This window comes from Amphiprion ocellaris, chromosome 10 (genome assembly GCF_022539595.1).
Source record: "Amphiprion ocellaris isolate individual 3 ecotype Okinawa chromosome 10, ASM2253959v1, whole genome shotgun sequence".
Taxonomy (NCBI): Eukaryota; Metazoa; Chordata; class Actinopteri; family Pomacentridae; genus Amphiprion; species Amphiprion ocellaris.
In genome coordinates, this window is record NC_072775.1 from 35,564,915 (window position 1) to 35,582,706 (window position 17,792).

Below are 17,792 nucleotides of genomic sequence, written 5' to 3' on the forward strand. Positions count from 1 at the left end.
TTTTTACAGCTATTTTTGTTGCTTTTTTGTCTTTTTGTTTGTTTTGTTTGTTTTCAACTGTTTGTTTTAATAGTAAAAAACGTTAAAAAACGTCGTTTTTTCCGGAAATTGGGGTTTACAGAGCGAACCTGAACGCAGCACTTCGGCTTTTATTTTGAGGAGACAACGACCGACTCCAAGCACCGACGGTTACCGGAGCATCGCCGCCTCTACCGGCCGCTCAGCCGCTGCTCTGTGGACACCAGAACCGGCCCGACCTGCCGCCGTTCTCCGTTCTGTTCCCCGGTAATCTAACTCGCGGTCGTCGTGCTTTTTCCCGCCGCTCGGGATGACGAGCTACTCGGCGTTTCACTCCCAGCTGACGTCCATCATGGAGGCGCTGACCAGAGCGGCGGTGGCCGAGATCAGCGAGCTGGTGGACGACAGCTACGCCGTCCTGCAGCTGGAGATCAGCCGCAGCCGCAAGGAGAACGAGTCGCTGCGGAGGAAGCTGGAGCTCATCGAGTCCATCATCGCCCGGGGTCACCGGGGGAGCGCCGCCGTGCTGGACTACGGCGGCCCGGTGGAGGCGGAGGAGGGCGGCGGGGGGCTGCTGGACTTTACCGTGGGTGAGTTTCGGGGCCTTTTGTTGTTTTTTGTTTTGTTTTTTTGTTGTCCAGCGGCCGGGATCGAACCTCCGCCATCCGCATGTCAGCAACACCGGTGATGGAGGCTATGCTAACTAGCTAACTTACCACCTCACCAGACTCCATTAATAAATCGACAATTTTTCGCCTCCAAACTGTTTTAGGAACTTTTCTGACATTTTTATTTTGTTATCCTATTTTTAAAGATTTGTTTATTAATCCGGCTCTAAAATAAACTAGGCCCTCAGTGTGAACTTATTCCACTGTTTTCACTCCCACTTAGCCTGCTGTGTAGCCCTGCAGCTAGCAAGCCCTGCCTGAAAATACACAAGTTCCCGTTTATTAAGCTAAACGTTTCCCACTGTTTATATATGCCGAATTGAAGATTTGGTGTCAAAGATTCAGAAAAAGGCACCGAGGCGTTTAATTCTAATCATTTAACTTTGATTTAAACGAAATAACTTTAAAATGCTAAGTTTTCTGAAGGTAGTTCCGCCCACAACACAAAGTATAAGGTAGAAGTTTTTAACTCTCCTGTTATGTTTCCGGTCAAATTGAGTCATTTTAAAGTGAAAAAATCGATTTAAAAATGGTTCAAAGTATTTTTTTCGGTATGAAACCTCCTCTGCTTGGTTTAATGAGTGTAAAAAAACATATAAAATGGTTAATTAAACATATTTCTTAATTTATCAGCTCCATAAAAAGAAAAAAATTCAAAATGGTAAAAAACATGTCATGTAAAACTATTGTATTTTATATGTAGGTCTTTCCAATGTACGTTAAAAAAAGTTTTAACATGCATTTTTTTAATGAAAAACGAGTGAATTATCCTCATTGAACCATTATCTGTGAGAGCTAAAGAACACCACTGCACTAAATACTGACAGACAAACCTAACAGGAGGGTTAATCCTGAAAAAAAGTACACGAGAACACGAGAATAAATGAACTGTCAAATAGAAACGCATGAAGCTGTGCAGTAATAAGAATGAAACATGGTAATTAAATATTGAACGTGAAACTGGGATATTTACAAACTAATTTATATTGATATTATGTTTTGTTTTCTTTATTCTTTTCTCTGTTTGTTCTTCACGTGTTGAGATATTGACAATAAAGTTTGCTTTGATTTTGATATTTCACATTAAAAATCTGCACGGAAAGTTCCATAAAAGTGACAAGTTATGGTTGAAACCTCCTCAGATCGTCCTCGTTTGTCTCCTGCTCCATATTAGTCACAGTTTATGCCTTTATCTTCTTGTGTTTTTGGTCTAGAACGTGTCTTACCGGCTGCACTGAGCTCCAAGCAGCCGAAAGCCTCCAACCTCATCAGATGTGGAAGAGTTCTGTTGCTGGAGTCGACTCCTGCAGCCACGGAGGTGAGAACATTATGTTTACTATCACGTTATTATGGTTTAAAACAGAACCGATTATCCTGGAATGCCTGAGAAAACGGCAACAATCACCCAGATGAGTAGAAACTTTCCACTGTAATGGATTTTTTTAGACCCTTAAAACATCCAGTCACCTAAATCAGTCATATTTACACTTTCCATATTCATATTTTACATTTTTGTTTGCAATTTGCGCAGATTTTTTAAAGATTTAGCTCAGAGATCTTGATGTAGATTACATTTCAGTTGAAAATAATTTGTCGGTTAGTTTCTTCCTGTTCAGAATGTGAATGCACACAAACAGTGAGCATGATGTGAAAGAAATCTGTGTATTTTCAAGACATTTCTGACTGTTTGATGATGACTAAGTGAAACCCCAATTAGCAAAACTGGCTAAAAAAAACATTCGATTTTTTTCTTTTATTCTCAGTTTTTCTCATTTCTGTAGCTTCTCTTTGGTGCCAAAACCTCTTCCAAATGTCCTTTGCATGGAGAAATCAACATAAATAAACTATATGCAGAAAAGTTTGGCAAATTTTGATGATTATTCGAGTAAAAAACGAAGTAAACAGACGAAGCTCCTGCTGGAGATTCAAGGAGACTACTGATGTGTCCAATTAGCATAAATGCTAACTGTGAAAGGAGCTAACATCCTTTATTTTTGTGTTTAAAGAGGAGGAGAGAGCTGAACCATAAACACACATTACTGAGAAATAAAGCAGAATTATCCTTTAAGATTTTTATTTATTTCTATTCTGAGTCCACAGACTTTTGCTGCTTCTGAGACTAAATAATAACAATTATTTTTCTGTTTTTTTCTGCTCAGGATCCTCCGACGGCAGCTTCAGAGCAGCTGGACAATCAGGACGTTGTCATGATAAAAGAGGAAGTGACGAAAGAGGAAGTGGACGAAAACGTCGACGGAGACGAGCTGCTGCTGAACGAAGACGGTAAGAAACACAGATTTACTCCCAGAATGCACTGCAGCAGCACGACGGCCAGGAGAGGATGACCAGCAGCTCTAATAACAATCAAAGCTGCAGCAGCGTTGGTCGGGTCCTTCCATCCTTTCTGCTCAGAGAATCCAAACATGTCCACCAGGTGGCGCTGAGACTGAAAGTCTACTTCAGCTGATGGTCTTTTTGATGGCGACCAATCAGAACTGTCCACCAGGTGAAGATATATCAGCCTGTGAACGTCTCAGGGTCAGACTCTGATCACACATGGAAGGTTTGAGGCAGATTGGAGCATGTAGATCAGAGGTGTCCAACATGAGGCCTGTGGGCCAAAAGCGGTCCTCCAGAGGGTCCGATCCCGTCCTCCAGAGGGTCCGATCCCGTCCTCCCAGAGGGTCCGATCCGGTCCTCCCAGAGGGTCCGATCCGGTCCTCAAAGTGTAAAAATTCCAGAGAAGACATTAACTGCAGAGTGTAAATTAATAAAACTATAAATTTAAAATCATTTCTAGACCATGACAAGTTATTTTGATCATAAAGTAAAATACTAGATTGTTCATTGTTCTTTTATCATTTTGTGTCTCATTGCTGTAATATTTTGTCTGTTTTTGTTGTTTTTTGTCTGACTTTAGTCGTTTGTCATGTTTTTGTCATTTTGTTTCTTACTTTTGTTGTTTCATGTTTCCTTTTTTTCTCGCTTGTGTTTCTTGTCCTATTTTTGTCATTTTGTGTTTCGCTTCATTTGTTGTTTTGTGTATCGTTTTTTTCGTTTTGTGTTTTTTTTGTCTCGCTTGTGTTTGTTTTATTGTGGCTTTGTAAATTTTTTGTCTAATTTTTTGTTTGGTTTCGTGTCATTTTGTCACATTTTTGTAATATTTTGTCTTGTTTTTGTTGTTTTTAGTCTTTTGTTGTCTGACTGTTGTTGTCTCATGTTTTTGTCATTTTGTGTTTTGCTTTATTTGTTGTTTTGTGTATTGTTTTTGTCTCATTTGTACATTTTTTTCGTCGCTTTGGAATTTTTTTGTCATTTTTTTGTCTCTGTTATATTTTCAGGTTGTTCATGATGTTTAGTAAAAAGATAATTCCTTAAATGTGAACATTTTTGCACTAAAACAAAGGAACCATCAGGAGTTGTGGTTATTTTAGGTTGTTATGCTGTGGTTTTACTGGAGATCAAACTGGGCTGAATGTGGAACCTGGACTAAGATGGGTTTGACATCCATGATGTAGAGGCCAGTTATACATCACTTCCTGTTTCATGGCAGTTTGTTGAAATTCTACCAGCTGCCATTTCCACGCCCTCAGACTTTAACGGAGCATTCTGATAACTTTTGATCACCCATGCCTGCTGTACATCCTGGCCAAATTTGGGCTCTGTCGAGGTTACCCTGTTGTGAAAATGTGCAAAAATTAGTCCAGAATCGTCTAAAATATGACACATAACTCAAAATGGACAACTTCCTGTTGTGTTTTAGGTATGGTTGTCTGTTACATTTTTGTGCGTCTTGTCGAGTTACATATGTGCACCAAATTTCATAGCTGTAGGTAGTGTTGTAGTGGAGACCACCTAAACCGAGACCAAGACATGGCCGAGACCACAGTGTATCGAGACCGAGACAAGGCCAAGACTTTGAGGGGTCGAGACAGAGTCAAGACCGAGACCAAGTTAAAGCGAGACCGAGTCAAGACCAAGACCAAGACAAAGCGAGACCGAGTCAAGACCAAGACCAAGACAAAGCGAGACCGAGTCAAGACCGAGACCAAGACAAAGCGAGACCGAGTCAAGACCGAGACCATATTAAATTTAACAACCATTTTATTCAGTACTTATTCAATGTAGTTTTTAGGCAAGTGTAATGTTGCCTGTAATAATCTTGTCTGCAACAACAAACAACCATTCAATATGGAACGTATCAAACAAATATTTAATACTTGCGTCTTCATTTTTGTCTTGTTTTCAAAACAATATCAAGCCATGCACAAATATGTACAATTTTCTACAACATATCTTAATCTAGAACAGTGGCCTCTTTATTTCTATTACATCACAAATATTTCTTGTTTGATAAATCGGATATAACTGAACTTGGGTGAATTTTTTTTTTAAAGGTGTATTATTGTAAAAGAAAAAACCTGGAACCACTATTCCATAAAATAGAAAGAAAAAACAATGCCAAATATCAGCATCTAAAATGCAATGAAATATAACATGTCAATGTATCTTCAAAGAGGTCAGACACTGAAAGGCCAAACTACAAGTATTTTGATGACAAACTGCTGAGGCAAAATACTTTGTTATTCAAAGCTCACCACCAAGGATAAACACATGAAAGGGTCGTTTATAAACACTACAAACAACATGGCCCTTAAAAATTACATCATGGGAAGTGAGTTTAAAGTAGAGTTTGGTTGCATTTTAGAAGCATGAGAGACTGCAACATTTTGTGACCTAAACGTGCACGATGGGGACTCATTATAATGCCCCCTCTACTTATACACATATTTATTTTAATTTATATTTAAGTTACACATTTATTATGCAATTGTGTGTTTTAATTCTAAAAATTGGCACTAAAATTAAGTGTGTACATTGCCAGGCCAAGTTGCATAGGTGAGATGGAACTTTTTCATAGACGGGGTGCATGATTTGAAGTGGACACTCCTCTGTCACATCAGTAGCTCTCATCCAAGTGAGCAGCGGTACCGCGGTATGTGCCGCAATGTCAGAGCTAACATTAGCTAACATTGATGGAACATAAACAAAGCTTCATGTAGCCTGTCTCTTTATCGTTTATGAGAAGCGCAAGGCCAACGTAAAACACTACCACATGCCTTTTCCCTATATATACATGTACACAAACATATATACATATTCACAAACTACAGCTTGCTAAATTTATCTTGCTCACTTCGCTAGCGCCATGTAGCGTTAGCTTACCTTTCTTTATGCTTCCTCTCCAAGTGTCGATAAAAGTTTGATGTGGTTCCAGCCGCCTCAGTGAGCGTTGCGTTCCAGAATTTGCATATAGCGCTGTGTTTTCTTTTTGACGTTGATTTACAGATAAACCGTTTATGGTTAGAAAAGCCAAACTTTATTACAGCAGAGTTAGCTGACATCTTTCCCAGGGAGCAAGACTCCTTCTTCCGCCTCCGGCATTAACTGTAGCGGAGTACGTGTGAAGAGGGGCGGGACAGGTCACAGCCCGTAAAAATCATCCTAATTAAAAATCACTGAAGTTATTGGTTACATTCGAGGCGGGGAGTTTTCATCCAATCACAACAAAGCTGTTACTGAACAAATGAGACAGCTGAGAGGTAGTTCAGTGCTGTCGGTGAAGCCACGGTCTCGGCTGGTCTCGCAGTAAAAATCCCGAGTTCTCTGTGCCCGAGACGAGACAAGACCGAGTAAAACTGCGGTCGAGTGCGAGACAAGACCGAGATCTTCAAAAAGTGGTCTCACGACCGAGACCGGTCTCGAGTACTACAACACTAGCTGTAGGTGACACATCCTGGTCTTAGAGCCTGTTTGACATTTTCTAGGTGGCACTATTGAGCCATTTTGGGTCACACCTATGAAAGTTCCATAAAATATTACATTTTTTGCTGGTCCTGATGTCTGTGTGCAAATTTTCAAGCATTTTCAAGTATTTCTAGGTCTTCAAAATAGTGATTCAAAAAACAGGAGTACAAATAAGAAGAAACCCGTGAGGCTCCAGAGGATCTACAGACCATAATATTAAACCGTGACAGAGAGTCTCTCAGTGAGTTTAGTCCGCTCAGTTTGCTGAGGAACTCACCTGCGTCCTGGTTGGTTTGTGGTTTAACTCGTAGTTCGTGGTTCCGTCTTGATGTTTCACCAGCAGCTCCAGATGTTGTTCTGCCGTTTGTGGTCGGAGGACGAACAGTCGGAGGGATTCAGTCTTTCTCACAAGATTCAGAGGCGACGCTGTCAGATCGGGTCACTGGTGGTTTCTGCTCAACCAAAGATTCACTTTGACTGTAGAAGGTTCCAGGCTGTGTCCTCCTGAAAGCACTAAACATTTATAACACTCAGAAAACAAGAGAATCTGTTCATCTCTGCATATTTAATTTAACAGAATGTGAATAAATAAATGAAATAATTACAGTGCAGCTCACTGATTCTCTGCCAACAGTCGCTGTTTGTAGTAAATGTTTAGATCTGTTCATAAGTCGAGACTTTTAATTGTTAATGCAGCATTTTCCAAAACAGTTTGCAGAAAAATAATCATTTAATTGCACTAATACGGCTGTTCTGAGAACAGTGACAGAAACAACCCAAGAACAGACATGACATATTTTTAGATTATTATGTTATCATATATAATTAGATCCGTGCTGTTGGATTAGGCAGATTAGACCCCAGCCTCACAGATGGGTTTAAAAATCCTGTTTTCTTTCAAATCAAATCAAAAATACACCATTTATCACAACGGAATCATTTGATTTTCAGCGTTTTGAATACATGTTAGTTCCAGAAAATTAACCAAATCAAATCTAAATCGTGTTTTATCAAAACCACTTTATTCTACAAAAAAACATTCCCAGAGACAATAGGAGACAACAAGAGTAAAATCAAAATCACAATAACGAGACACAAAATCATCAAAAAAGAGAGAAAATGACCAACAGGACGCAAACAGGATAGACCAAGCTACTGGATGACTAAATAAATGCAGCATGGCTCAGAAACAGTGAACAGAGATTGGAAGTTGTTGGAGATCCATTCAGCATGGAGAAACATCTTTCTACTGATGACATTAATCATCTATTGGTATATTTTATGTTTATACGTTTCCATTAGTAGGTTAAACGTGATGTCAGTAGAGCTCAGATTTAGAGAAGAAGTACTGGTGAAAAATCCAACATTTGGAATGTGTTGATTCCAGGTTTATGATGTTTTTTGTGATCTAATCCGAGAAATTCAATGTTGACATTTCTGACTTCTCTATCCTTCTTCATGGTTCTTCTGTTTCTGTAGACTTTATATTGAAGTGAAAAATTAACCAACTGTGAGTAAAAATGAAAAAGGAGCAGAAAACCCCCAGGAACCGCCTGGACTTCAGAGGGTTAAAAGTCACTGGAAGTTGCTTTGAGGCACTTTGGCAGATGTTCTCCAGCGACTGGAACATGCTGATTGTTTTTCTTTCCTCCTCATTTAGATCAGTGATCTATGTTGACTCTGTTTTTAGGGTTTTCTGTGTTTTTGTCTTTAAACAGTCAGATTTTGTTTCTTCTGTTCTGGTGGTTGACGATCTGTTTGTTTACAGGAAGTGAAGCGCCACCGTCGGCTGCAGACGACAGTGAAGAAGGACCATCTGGGATGTCCATCTCCTCTGACATCCGGCCGTGGGACCAGAACGGTACCGGACTGTCGGAGCGCCTCGGGCACCAGGACTCCCATAGTGCACCGGGTTCTCCGGGTCCTGCGGGCGCCGCTGAAAGCAGCTCTTCAGACGTCGTGTTCGAGTTGGCCTCGGAGTCGGACTGCGAGGCTCCGTCTGCAGCACAGACCAGGAAGCCGTTCCTGCTCGGGTCGGGAGGAAACCCCTCAGAGATGAAGCGAGGCCTGATTGGTTCCCTTCCCTACGACTCCGAGCTGGACCTGTGCTCCTCGTGGACCAATCAGGGCCTCCCCAGCATGGTGCCTCACCGGCCGTACCTGAAACCCGACCACCGGCCGGCGCTCCTGGAAAAACCGACCGACATGAGCGCCGCCAGTTTTCCCCTGGCGCTGGCCCTGGGCGGATCCCGACTGGACCCTCTGGACGTCAGCAGGTACTGCAGGGACCGGCGCTTCGTCTGCAGCTACTGCGGTAAATGCTTCACGTCGTCCCGCAGCCTCGAGACACATGTCCGCGTTCACACCGGCGAGAGACCGTACAGCTGCGCTCAGTGCGGGAAACGCTTCACACAGTCGGGTCACCTGAAGACGCACCAGAGCGTCCACACCGGGGAGCGACCGTTCGCCTGCGAGCACTGCGGGAAAAGATTCGCCGGAAAACAGAACCTGAGGATCCACCAGCAGAAACACCACACGGCTGAACAGGCGGCGGCTCCAGTTTAGTTTAACAAACACTAAAAGGCCTGAACACTGTGCAGAGACCAGCCGGAACACACAGACTGCAGAAATATCAGCCCTGCTGGAAGTCAAACCTTTAAGGACAAGAAATTACCAAAAAAAATAGGATTCTTTCATGTCAAAGTGAAAACAGATTTCTACAAAGTAATATCAGTGAAAAAATGTAAAATCATCCTTTCTAAGGGACAAGTTCTACATAGAAGTCAGTCAGAAAATGGATGATCTGAGGTCAGTGATTGGAGAATAAAGACTCCTGGATCTGAAGGTTCGGTCTCTGGTGGATCAGAACTCCTGGATAGAATGACACCATGAAGACTGAAGAACCAATAAACTCTGAGGAAAGGTTGTTGAAAAGCATCAGTCAGGACGATACAAGAACATTTAAAGTTCCTGAAGATCTCCTGGAGTCCAGTTAAATCCATCATTAAGAAATGGAAGGAAGATGGAACATGAATAAATCTGACTAGAGCAGGACGTCCTCAAGACCTGAGAGACTAGAGAGGGAGGCCACCAAGACTCCTATGACTCCTCTGAAGGAGAAAAAGACTAGAGAGGGAGGCCACCAAGACTCCTATGACTCCTCTGAAGGAGAAAGAGACTAGGGAGGGAGGCCAAATTACACCAACACCAAAGCATGGCAGTGGTGGCAGCATCATGATGTGAAGCATGGTGGTGGCAGCATCATGATGTGAAGCATGGTGGTGGCAGCATCATGGTGTGAAGCACGGTGGTGGCAGCATCATGATGTGAAGCACGGTGGTGGCAGCATCATGATGTGAAGCACGGTGGTGGCAGCATCATGATGTGAAGCATGGTGGTGGCAGCATCATGATGTGAAGCACGGTGGTGGCAGCATCATGATGTGAAGCACGGTGGTGGCAGCATCATGATGTGAACCACGGTGGTGGCAGCATCATGGTGTTCCTCAGCAGCAGGTCCTGGAAGGCTGGTAAAGGTAGAGGGTAAATGAAATCCTGGAGGACAACCTGATGCAGTCTGAAGAGAACTGAGACGTGGAGAAGATCAGGTTTCCATCCAGACGATGAGTCAAAGCAAACAGACAAAGATTCCTCAGAGATGGTTTGAAGACAACAAGGTGGAAGTTCTGGAGGAGTCAGAGTCCAGACCTCCATCCAGCTGAGAACTAGAGTCTGGACCTGAAAGGTTCTGTTGATCAGGATCCCTGAGGAACCTGACAGAGTTTAACAGAAGGTCCAGATGTTCAGACTGATGGAGACCAACAGGAACAATGATGGAACTGAAGGTTCTTCTACAGAATACTGAACTTAAGGTGGTGAATAATTATGCAGACACTCAATTTATTTGTTATATTTTTAAATAATTGACGTTATTTTCTAGAAATGTTTTCACTTTGACATGAAAAAGTCTTTTTTTTTTGTTAAATTCTCGTCAAAACGGGGGAAAACTTAGCAGGTGGGCGAGTTTTTATGAACTCTGGAGTGACGATCAGGACCTCACTGCTGTGACTGAATGCTGTTTTTAAAGAGGTTTAACAGGAAATCGGTGCTTTTACATTAAAAAACTGATGGATATCTCTGACTGTTGTAACTCTGTCAGGCCTTACTCATTCTAACTGCCTCGGGATTGAAGTAAAACGTTAAAAAAGACCAGATCCACATCGATTGTTACCTCAGAAAGAACATGGGCATCGAGACTCGTAAGAAGCATGAGAATGTTAACTGGTTGGTGTGTATCTGAAATAAAAGTGTGCAATCTGGGATGATTTACTGATAAATACACTTTACTGTAGCTATTACTATAGCTTGAAATGAATGAGACATCTGAGTGTTAAATGTGAGTAAATGAGAACTTTATACATGAAAGGGCCTTATTATTATTATTATTATTATTATTATTATTATTATTATTATTATTAATAATAATAATAATATTATTGTTATTATTAATGTTATTATTATTATTATTATTATTATTATTATTATTATTATTATTAATAATAATATTATTGTTATTATTAATGTTATTATTATTATTATTATTATTATTATTATTATTATTATTATTATTATTATTATTATTATTGAAATTATGATGAAGCTCCAAATTATGAGAAGAAAATTCAACTAAAAAATCTGAAAATGAATCAAATGTAAAATGGTGAGTTTAAAATGAGATATTCAACATTTTGAAATTAAAAATTACGATGAAAGGTTAAAATTGTGACTTCATTATGAAAAATGAATGTAAAAATTTAAATAAATGTCTAGTAAAAAATAAAAACAAAATAAATTAAAATCAAGGGTTTAAAATTAAGTTAAAATATTAAAAATGAGAAATTCAGCATTTTGATATTAAAAATGACAAAAGGTTAAAATTATGGCATTAGAAATTAAAGTCAAAATTGAAATAAGTTAAATGTCTCATGAAAGAAATAAAAATGAACACGTTAAAATATATTAAAAATAATTTAGATCAAACTATAAAATAAAAAGTGTATTCAAAAATTTTAGGTCTTAAGGTCTTAAATTCAACATTTTAAATTCAAATTTCAGATGAAAGGTTAAAATTACAGCTTAATGTGAAATTAATAAAAATGTGATAAAATTTCTATTTTAAAGTCTAACAATAGGCTCTTATTTTGAAATCAACAGTAACAGGAGTCTATCTTGAACTCAACAACAGGCTCTTATTTTGAAGCCATCAATAACAACATCAGGCTTTTATTTTGAAGCCATCAATAACAACATCAGACTCTTATTTTGAAGTCAGCAGCAGCAACATTAGAGGCTCTTATTTTGAAGCCATGAATAAAGACGCCTGGTTTTTATTTTGAAGTCAACAACAACAACATTAGGGACTCTTATTTTGAAGTCAACGACAACATTAGGCGCTCTAATTTTGAAGCCATCAATAATAACATCAGGCTCTTATTTTGAAGTCAACAACAACATTAGGGGCTCTTATTTTGAAGGCAACAATAACAACATCAGGGTCTTATTTTGAAGTCAACAACGGGCTTCTATTTTGAAGCTTAAAACAAGAACATTAGGGGCTCTTATTTTGAAGTCAGCAATAAGAACATCAGACTCTTATTTTGAAGTCAGCAACAACAACAGCATTAGGGGCTCTTATTTTGAAATCAGCAATAACAACAGGCTCTTTTTTTGAAGTCAACAACAGCATTGGGGGCTCTTATTTTGAAATCAGCAATAACAACATCAGGGTCTTTTTTGAAATCAGCAACAACATCGGGCTCTTATGTTGAAGTTAACAATAACAACATCAGGCTCTTATTTTGAAGCCAACAACAGGCCGTTATTTTGAGGTCCATAACAACATGCTTTTGTTTTGAAAGTCTGCCTGCTCCGGAAGTGAAGCGCTCTCTCCTCTTTGTGTTTTCCGTCGGTTTCAGGTCCGGTCCGGTTCGTCTCGGTTCGTCTCGTTTCCATCTTGACAGCAGCGGCGGCTCGGAGCTCCGTTAGCCGTGAGTTGAGCCTGTAGGAGCGGCGGGATGTCGGTGCTGAGCGGCCGGGTGCTGCAGCAGCAGCTGTCGGTCATCATGGAGGCGCTGACCCGGGCGGCGGTGGCGGAGATCGTGGAGCTGGTGGACGGAGGCTACGCGGCGCTGCAGCTGGAGATCAGCCGCAGCCGGCAGGAGAACCAGGACCTGCGGAAGAAGCTGCACCTCATCGAGTCCATCGTGGTTCGCGGCGGGAAGGCGGTCGAGGACGAGCCGAAGGACGCGCCGGCCGCCGGGGAAGCACCTCGGCCAGAGACACCGCAGCAGCACCGGGAGGGAGACGGAGGAGAAGCCGCTGCTGCTGCCGGAGGAGACCGAGGAGCTGCCGGGGCGATGCGGGAGGAGGTAACCACCCCGACGGGCTGCATCCAGCCACAGCTCCGTAAACACTCCGACCTCCAGGATCATCATAGTTGGGATTATCGGTTTATTCATTAGTTTATTAATCACTGAAATGAACATAAACATTTCTCTTGTCTGATCAATAAATAAACATTTTTATTATTTTTCTACCAACATTTATTTTCATCAGCCAACATTTTCCTAATTAATGGATCTTTTAGTAAACAGTAGAAAACATTTCCAAGACAAAAAAGAAGCAGATTCTCAAATGATTGTTATAAAGCCCCAGAAATTACTGAAAATATTAGATTTTTAAAATGTATTTTCCTTTCATCGGTTAATCGGTTTATTGTTGCAGCTTTAATTGTTTGCGTTTCTTTAAAGTAAAATTAAAAGTCAAATATTTACTGATGCCAACTACTCATTACTATGTTTTTTTTAGTATTTTAATATGAACCGGAGGAAAATTTAGAGCTGAAATAATCAGAGGGTTAATTGATCATAAATTGATCAGATTATGTAAAAGAGACATTATGCACAGTACAATAATAATAATAATAATAATAATAATAATAATAATAATAATAATAATAATAACAATAATAAAGAAAAATTGCTTTTTCTTCACTCTTTGGGCATCTTTAATAAGAAAAGTTTTTAATAAAAATAAGAACAAACAGTAAATGTATTTTGGGGGCTGTGATTAACCATTGTTTTTACATTTTTTATCAGTTAATCATCTCATTGAGTATTTTTTTTCAGTTTAACATGAAAAATGGCTTAAGTGTGTCAACAAAACTGTTAATTTATGCACATAATTTTAGTTTTGATTTACGGAGAATAATTTTGTCAAGATTCAAAATTAAAAGACAAAATAACAAGCTGTAATAATAATTTCAAAATAAAAGATTAAATGAAACCTCTCAGTGCAGCTTTTTGGACCGACTGGGATTCCGTATGTTTTAATTCATTGATAATTTTGATAAACTCTGATGTTTTTGTGCTGTCAGGCCTCAAATAAAAACATGAGCCCAGATGTTTTTTAATCTGAAATAATCTCCACATCAGGAGTTAATTATCTCGCTGACATTTGATTTATTTTAGTCTCGTCACTTCGGCCTTTGGAATCGTTTTCTGCTGTTAATTATCCAAAGAAACCAAGAAGCAGCTTTAGAGATGACGTGATAATTAGCTGAAGATTTGAGATTTTTCTGCACAAAGCAGTAAAATTATCTGGTGGAAGTTCATCTGCTCTCCTGTTTTTTATTTATTTCTCTTTTTAAACTTGAAGATGAATCAACCAATCAGGACGGAAGAGACAATTTTATGTTTAATTTATTTATTTTTTTAATGATGTGACATTAACGATGTTGTTGTTGATTTATTTTTGCTGCTGCAGTTTCCAGACGTGGTGCTGATTAAAGATGAAGACTCGGACAGTAACGATGCCTTTGAGGAAGGTGAGAAAGTCTTTCAAATGTATCCATGGCTACGGATAGTTGGCAACGTCTTAATTCAGTGATTGATTTTTAAAAATAAATTACTTAATTGATGTAGTTAGTTAAGTAAAGCAGAATTTTTCTACCAGCGGAGGGGTCGTTTTTTTGTTTGTTTTTTTACGTGTGGCTTCAGCAAAAAAAAAGCTAAACATCAGTTTTAGAAGTGTCTGACTTGCTACTTGAAGTCATTAATCATCACAGAAGTCTTTGTCATGCTGCCCCTTTGCTAGCTAAACTCCCACATTCTTCTCTGCTACTGTACTCACCACAAAAGCAGTTTGATTACATTTGATTAGTCACTTAGCTAGTCATCAGCCAGTTACAGTTCTAATAATGATCGTCCACCAGGGAGACAAGTCTTAAATGGTTTTTGTAACCCATAGTCGACAGCTTTATCAGTCCAAAACTGGACATTTTCCACATGTTTATGCAGTTTTCAACAACAGATATCTGGCTCAAAAGTGAGTTACTTACATTAGCCGGTTGGTTTTAGGGCTCTGGCTTATCTCAGATCAGAGGTCATTAACCACCATCTACTAGCTTGGTGGCCTCCCTCACTAGTTTTCTTCATGTTACTCCTTCAGAGGAGTCATTGGTGTCTTGATGGCTTCAGTGTTGAGTTGAGAACTTGCAGGATGTTTTACTTGGTGATGATGAAGTTTGTCTTTTCTTTCAGGTGATAAGTCACCCGTTGATTCGGCGGCTGCAGCCAGAGACGGCGTCGCGTCGCCTCTGATCAGCCGGCGTATGAGGCGATGCTGGCGAGGGACCGAAGAGGTCGAGAAGTCGTCACCCTCCGAGCAGCTCAGTCTGAAAACATCCAAACTGACTGCAGCGACGCCGAAGAAGCCCGTGTCCGTCTATTCTGTGGATTCTCCTCAGAGTGAGCCGAGCTGCTCCTCTCAACTGGGCAACGAGGTGGAGATGAAGGCCGGAGAGTCGGTGTGTTCCTTCTCCTCGCCGATGGACCCGGACGTCCACCTGGTCCAGGAGTGTTCTCTGGTTCCTTCTGCCTCCAGCAGGCCGGTGTACTTCAGCGGCGGCACCTTGATCGAGTCTCAGTCGCCGTCCAGCCGAGCAGAACTGGATCTGAGCGTCGACCCAGCGTGGTCCAAACAGTCGAAGGCTCAGATCGGCTTCGCCTCGTTTCACCAGAACGAACACATGGATGCCGACGCCTTCGGGCTGAAGCTGATCAGCGTCTCGGGTTCCACCTCCACAGACTGTCAGCTGTCTGAAGGCAGCAGCTCGACGTTCGAGTACGAAGACGGCGGCGACATGATGAACTTCGGCCTCTACCGGGACCAGTCGGGCCGATCGCAGCTCTGCAACGGGCAGCCGGGAGGCGGCGCCCGAGGAAAGCGCTTCATCTGCTCCATCTGCAGCAAGACGTACGCCACGTCGCAGAACCTGGACGTTCACATGCGCATCCACACAGGCCAGCGGCCGTTCAGCTGCGACCAATGCGGCAAGAAGTTCACGCAGTCGGCTCACCTGAAGTCGCACCTGAGCGTCCACTCGGGCGAGCGACCGTACGGCTGCACGCTCTGCTCACGAAGCTTCATCGTCAAATACAGCCTGAAGCTCCACATGAAGAAATGTCACCCCAACGTCTAGAGGAACTGGAGTTCTGTAAATAAAGAAAAGTTACGTAAAGTTTTTATAACGGTTCGGTTCTTACATGTGATTATTTCCAGTAAACTGAAGTTCTTTGGTTTTGTGTTAAAGACATCTTAGAGAGTCGATGTGGGCATTTTTTATTTTCACTTTTTTAACGTTTATTGACCAAACATTCAAATGAATGGCAGGTTGTAGCTCCTCATTCATCTGTTAGAAAATCTGATGTAGTTTAACAGTCATGTAAAAAAAGCCAAACAAATGAGTTTGTGTTGTTTTTAATAAACAGCCTCTGAAATAGTTTGTTTTCCTCTGAGTTTTCAGATTTGTGTTTGTTGAAGTTATTTAAAGAGAAAACTGCAGTTACATGTCAGTTTATTTTCATGAGTGTTTTTAAAATGAAAAATCTGTTAACATGAGAATCATCTTCTTGTGATGAGTTAATAAACCAGTCGTTTTTATCACGTGAACATTGATGTCATGTTGGAGTCTCGATGGGTTTATTCTGACGCCAGTTGGAGGCAAAAACAGCAGAAATGACCTTGAAGCGAATTAATTCTGCTTTAGAGAACACAGAGCTTCACATCAGTCAGATTAATCTTGGAAGTCATTTTACTCTCATGGAGTTCTGCAAGTTAGTTCGTTGCTTCTAGGTGTTTAGGACTATTTCCTCTGAGTTTATTTAATACCTGCAGCATCGGGATCCATTTGAACATCTCCACAGTTCAAGTTACGCACACCTTAGGTAACTTTGGACATCCACTACTGCAGCTCCTTACTGGAGGCCTCCCTTCATGCAGGTCAAACCTCTGCAGATGATCCAGAACGCAGCAGAACATCTGGTTTCAACCATCCAGAAGCGGCTCCTATCACCCCGCTGTTCAGATCGCTGCATAAAATCCAAAACTCCAATGAAAACATCTCCTACCTGAACTCTCTCATCCAGGTCTACACTCCCTCCAACCAAAGGTTCCTGGTCCAACCTCCACAACAGCTGGACTCTTCTCCTCTGTGGTTCTTCAGTGGTGGAACCAGCTACCAAAGTTTGATGACTCTTCTCCAAGTTGTTTTCTCCTGACTAGATCCTTCCTGGTCTTGGATCTACTCTCAGATCAACATGGCTTTGGATAAAAGTGACCACTAAATGAAATTGTAGAATTGTAATTTTGGACATTTTTTGTGTCATTTTAGACAAGTTTGAAGTTCTTTTGGACTAATTTTGAGTAATTTTAGACAAATTTCACATAATTTTGGATGAGTTTCAAGTTATTTTGGATGAGTCTGATGTAATTTTAGCCTAACTTTTAGTCATCCTATACAAACAGGGCCAGTCCAGAGCTGGACTCTTCTCCTCGGTGGTGGAACCAGCTACCAAACTCTGTTCAGTCTTTAAGAAAAGACTAAAAACCAGCTCTTCACTGAACACCTTGGCTGACTTCCTGTAGACACCACGGTCCTAATATCACACTAGAACCTGTTATATCTATTCAAGTCGTTTTCTCTTGACTAGATCCTTCCTGGTGTTGGATCTACTCAGATGGATGTCGCTTTGGATAGAAGCTGAATTAAACAGAAAAACTGTAGAACTTCATTACTTACTGATAATTAGAAACGACCCTGACATGAAGGACCAATCAGAAACTAACGGCAGGTCAAATATTTGTTTCTGTTCTAACCTCAGACAGGTGAGCCGTCACAGCTGGATATTATTTTACTGCAAAAGTTTGATCCGTTTTCTGTCATAAAGTTTCTTTTCAC

The 17,792-nt window shown here is 40.7% G+C and overlaps 2 protein-coding genes across 2 annotated transcripts; both read left to right on the plus strand.

Annotated features, from left to right (window-relative positions):
- Positions 1-103: 103 nt before the first annotated feature.
- On the plus strand, positions 104-10,813 carry si:dkey-7l6.3 (zinc finger protein 287). Its single transcript, XM_023294405.3, has 4 exons — positions 104-608; positions 1,901-2,004; positions 2,846-2,969; positions 8,263-10,813. The coding sequence occupies exons 1-4, from the start codon at positions 329-331 to the stop codon at positions 9,057-9,059; spliced, it is 1,305 nt and encodes a 434-aa protein (XP_023150173.2). The 5' UTR covers positions 104-328; the 3' UTR covers positions 9,060-10,813.
- A 1,651-nt stretch (positions 10,814-12,464) lies between these two features.
- LOC129349942 (myoneurin-like) lies at positions 12,465-16,337 on the plus strand. Its single transcript, XM_055014862.1, has 3 exons — positions 12,465-12,921; positions 14,318-14,378; positions 15,094-16,337. Exons 1-3 carry the CDS (start codon positions 12,568-12,570, stop codon positions 16,032-16,034), a joined length of 1,356 nt encoding a protein of 451 aa, XP_054870837.1. The 5' UTR covers positions 12,465-12,567; the 3' UTR covers positions 16,035-16,337.
- Positions 16,338-17,792: the final 1,455 nt, after the last annotated feature.

Excerpts from the sequence above, each read along its gene's own strand:
- LOC129349942 (XM_055014862.1), top strand. The coding sequence starts at position 12,568 with ATGTCGGTGCTGAGCGGCCGGGTGCTGCAGCAGCAGCTGTCGGTCATC. Across the intron at positions 12,922-14,317 it reads CCGGGGCGATGCGGGAGGAG|TTTCCAGACGTGGTGCTGAT; the intron begins GTAACCACCCCG and ends TTGCTGCTGCAG. Across the intron at positions 14,379-15,093 it reads TAACGATGCCTTTGAGGAAG|GTGATAAGTCACCCGTTGAT; the intron begins GTGAGAAAGTCT and ends CTTTTCTTTCAG.
- si:dkey-7l6.3 (XM_023294405.3), top strand. The coding sequence starts at position 329 with ATGACGAGCTACTCGGCGTTTCACTCCCAGCTGACGTCCATCATGGAG. Across the intron at positions 609-1,900 it reads GCTGCTGGACTTTACCGTGG|AACGTGTCTTACCGGCTGCA; the intron begins GTGAGTTTCGGG and ends TTTTTGGTCTAG. Across the intron at positions 2,005-2,845 it reads CGACTCCTGCAGCCACGGAG|GATCCTCCGACGGCAGCTTC; the intron begins GTGAGAACATTA and ends TTTTCTGCTCAG.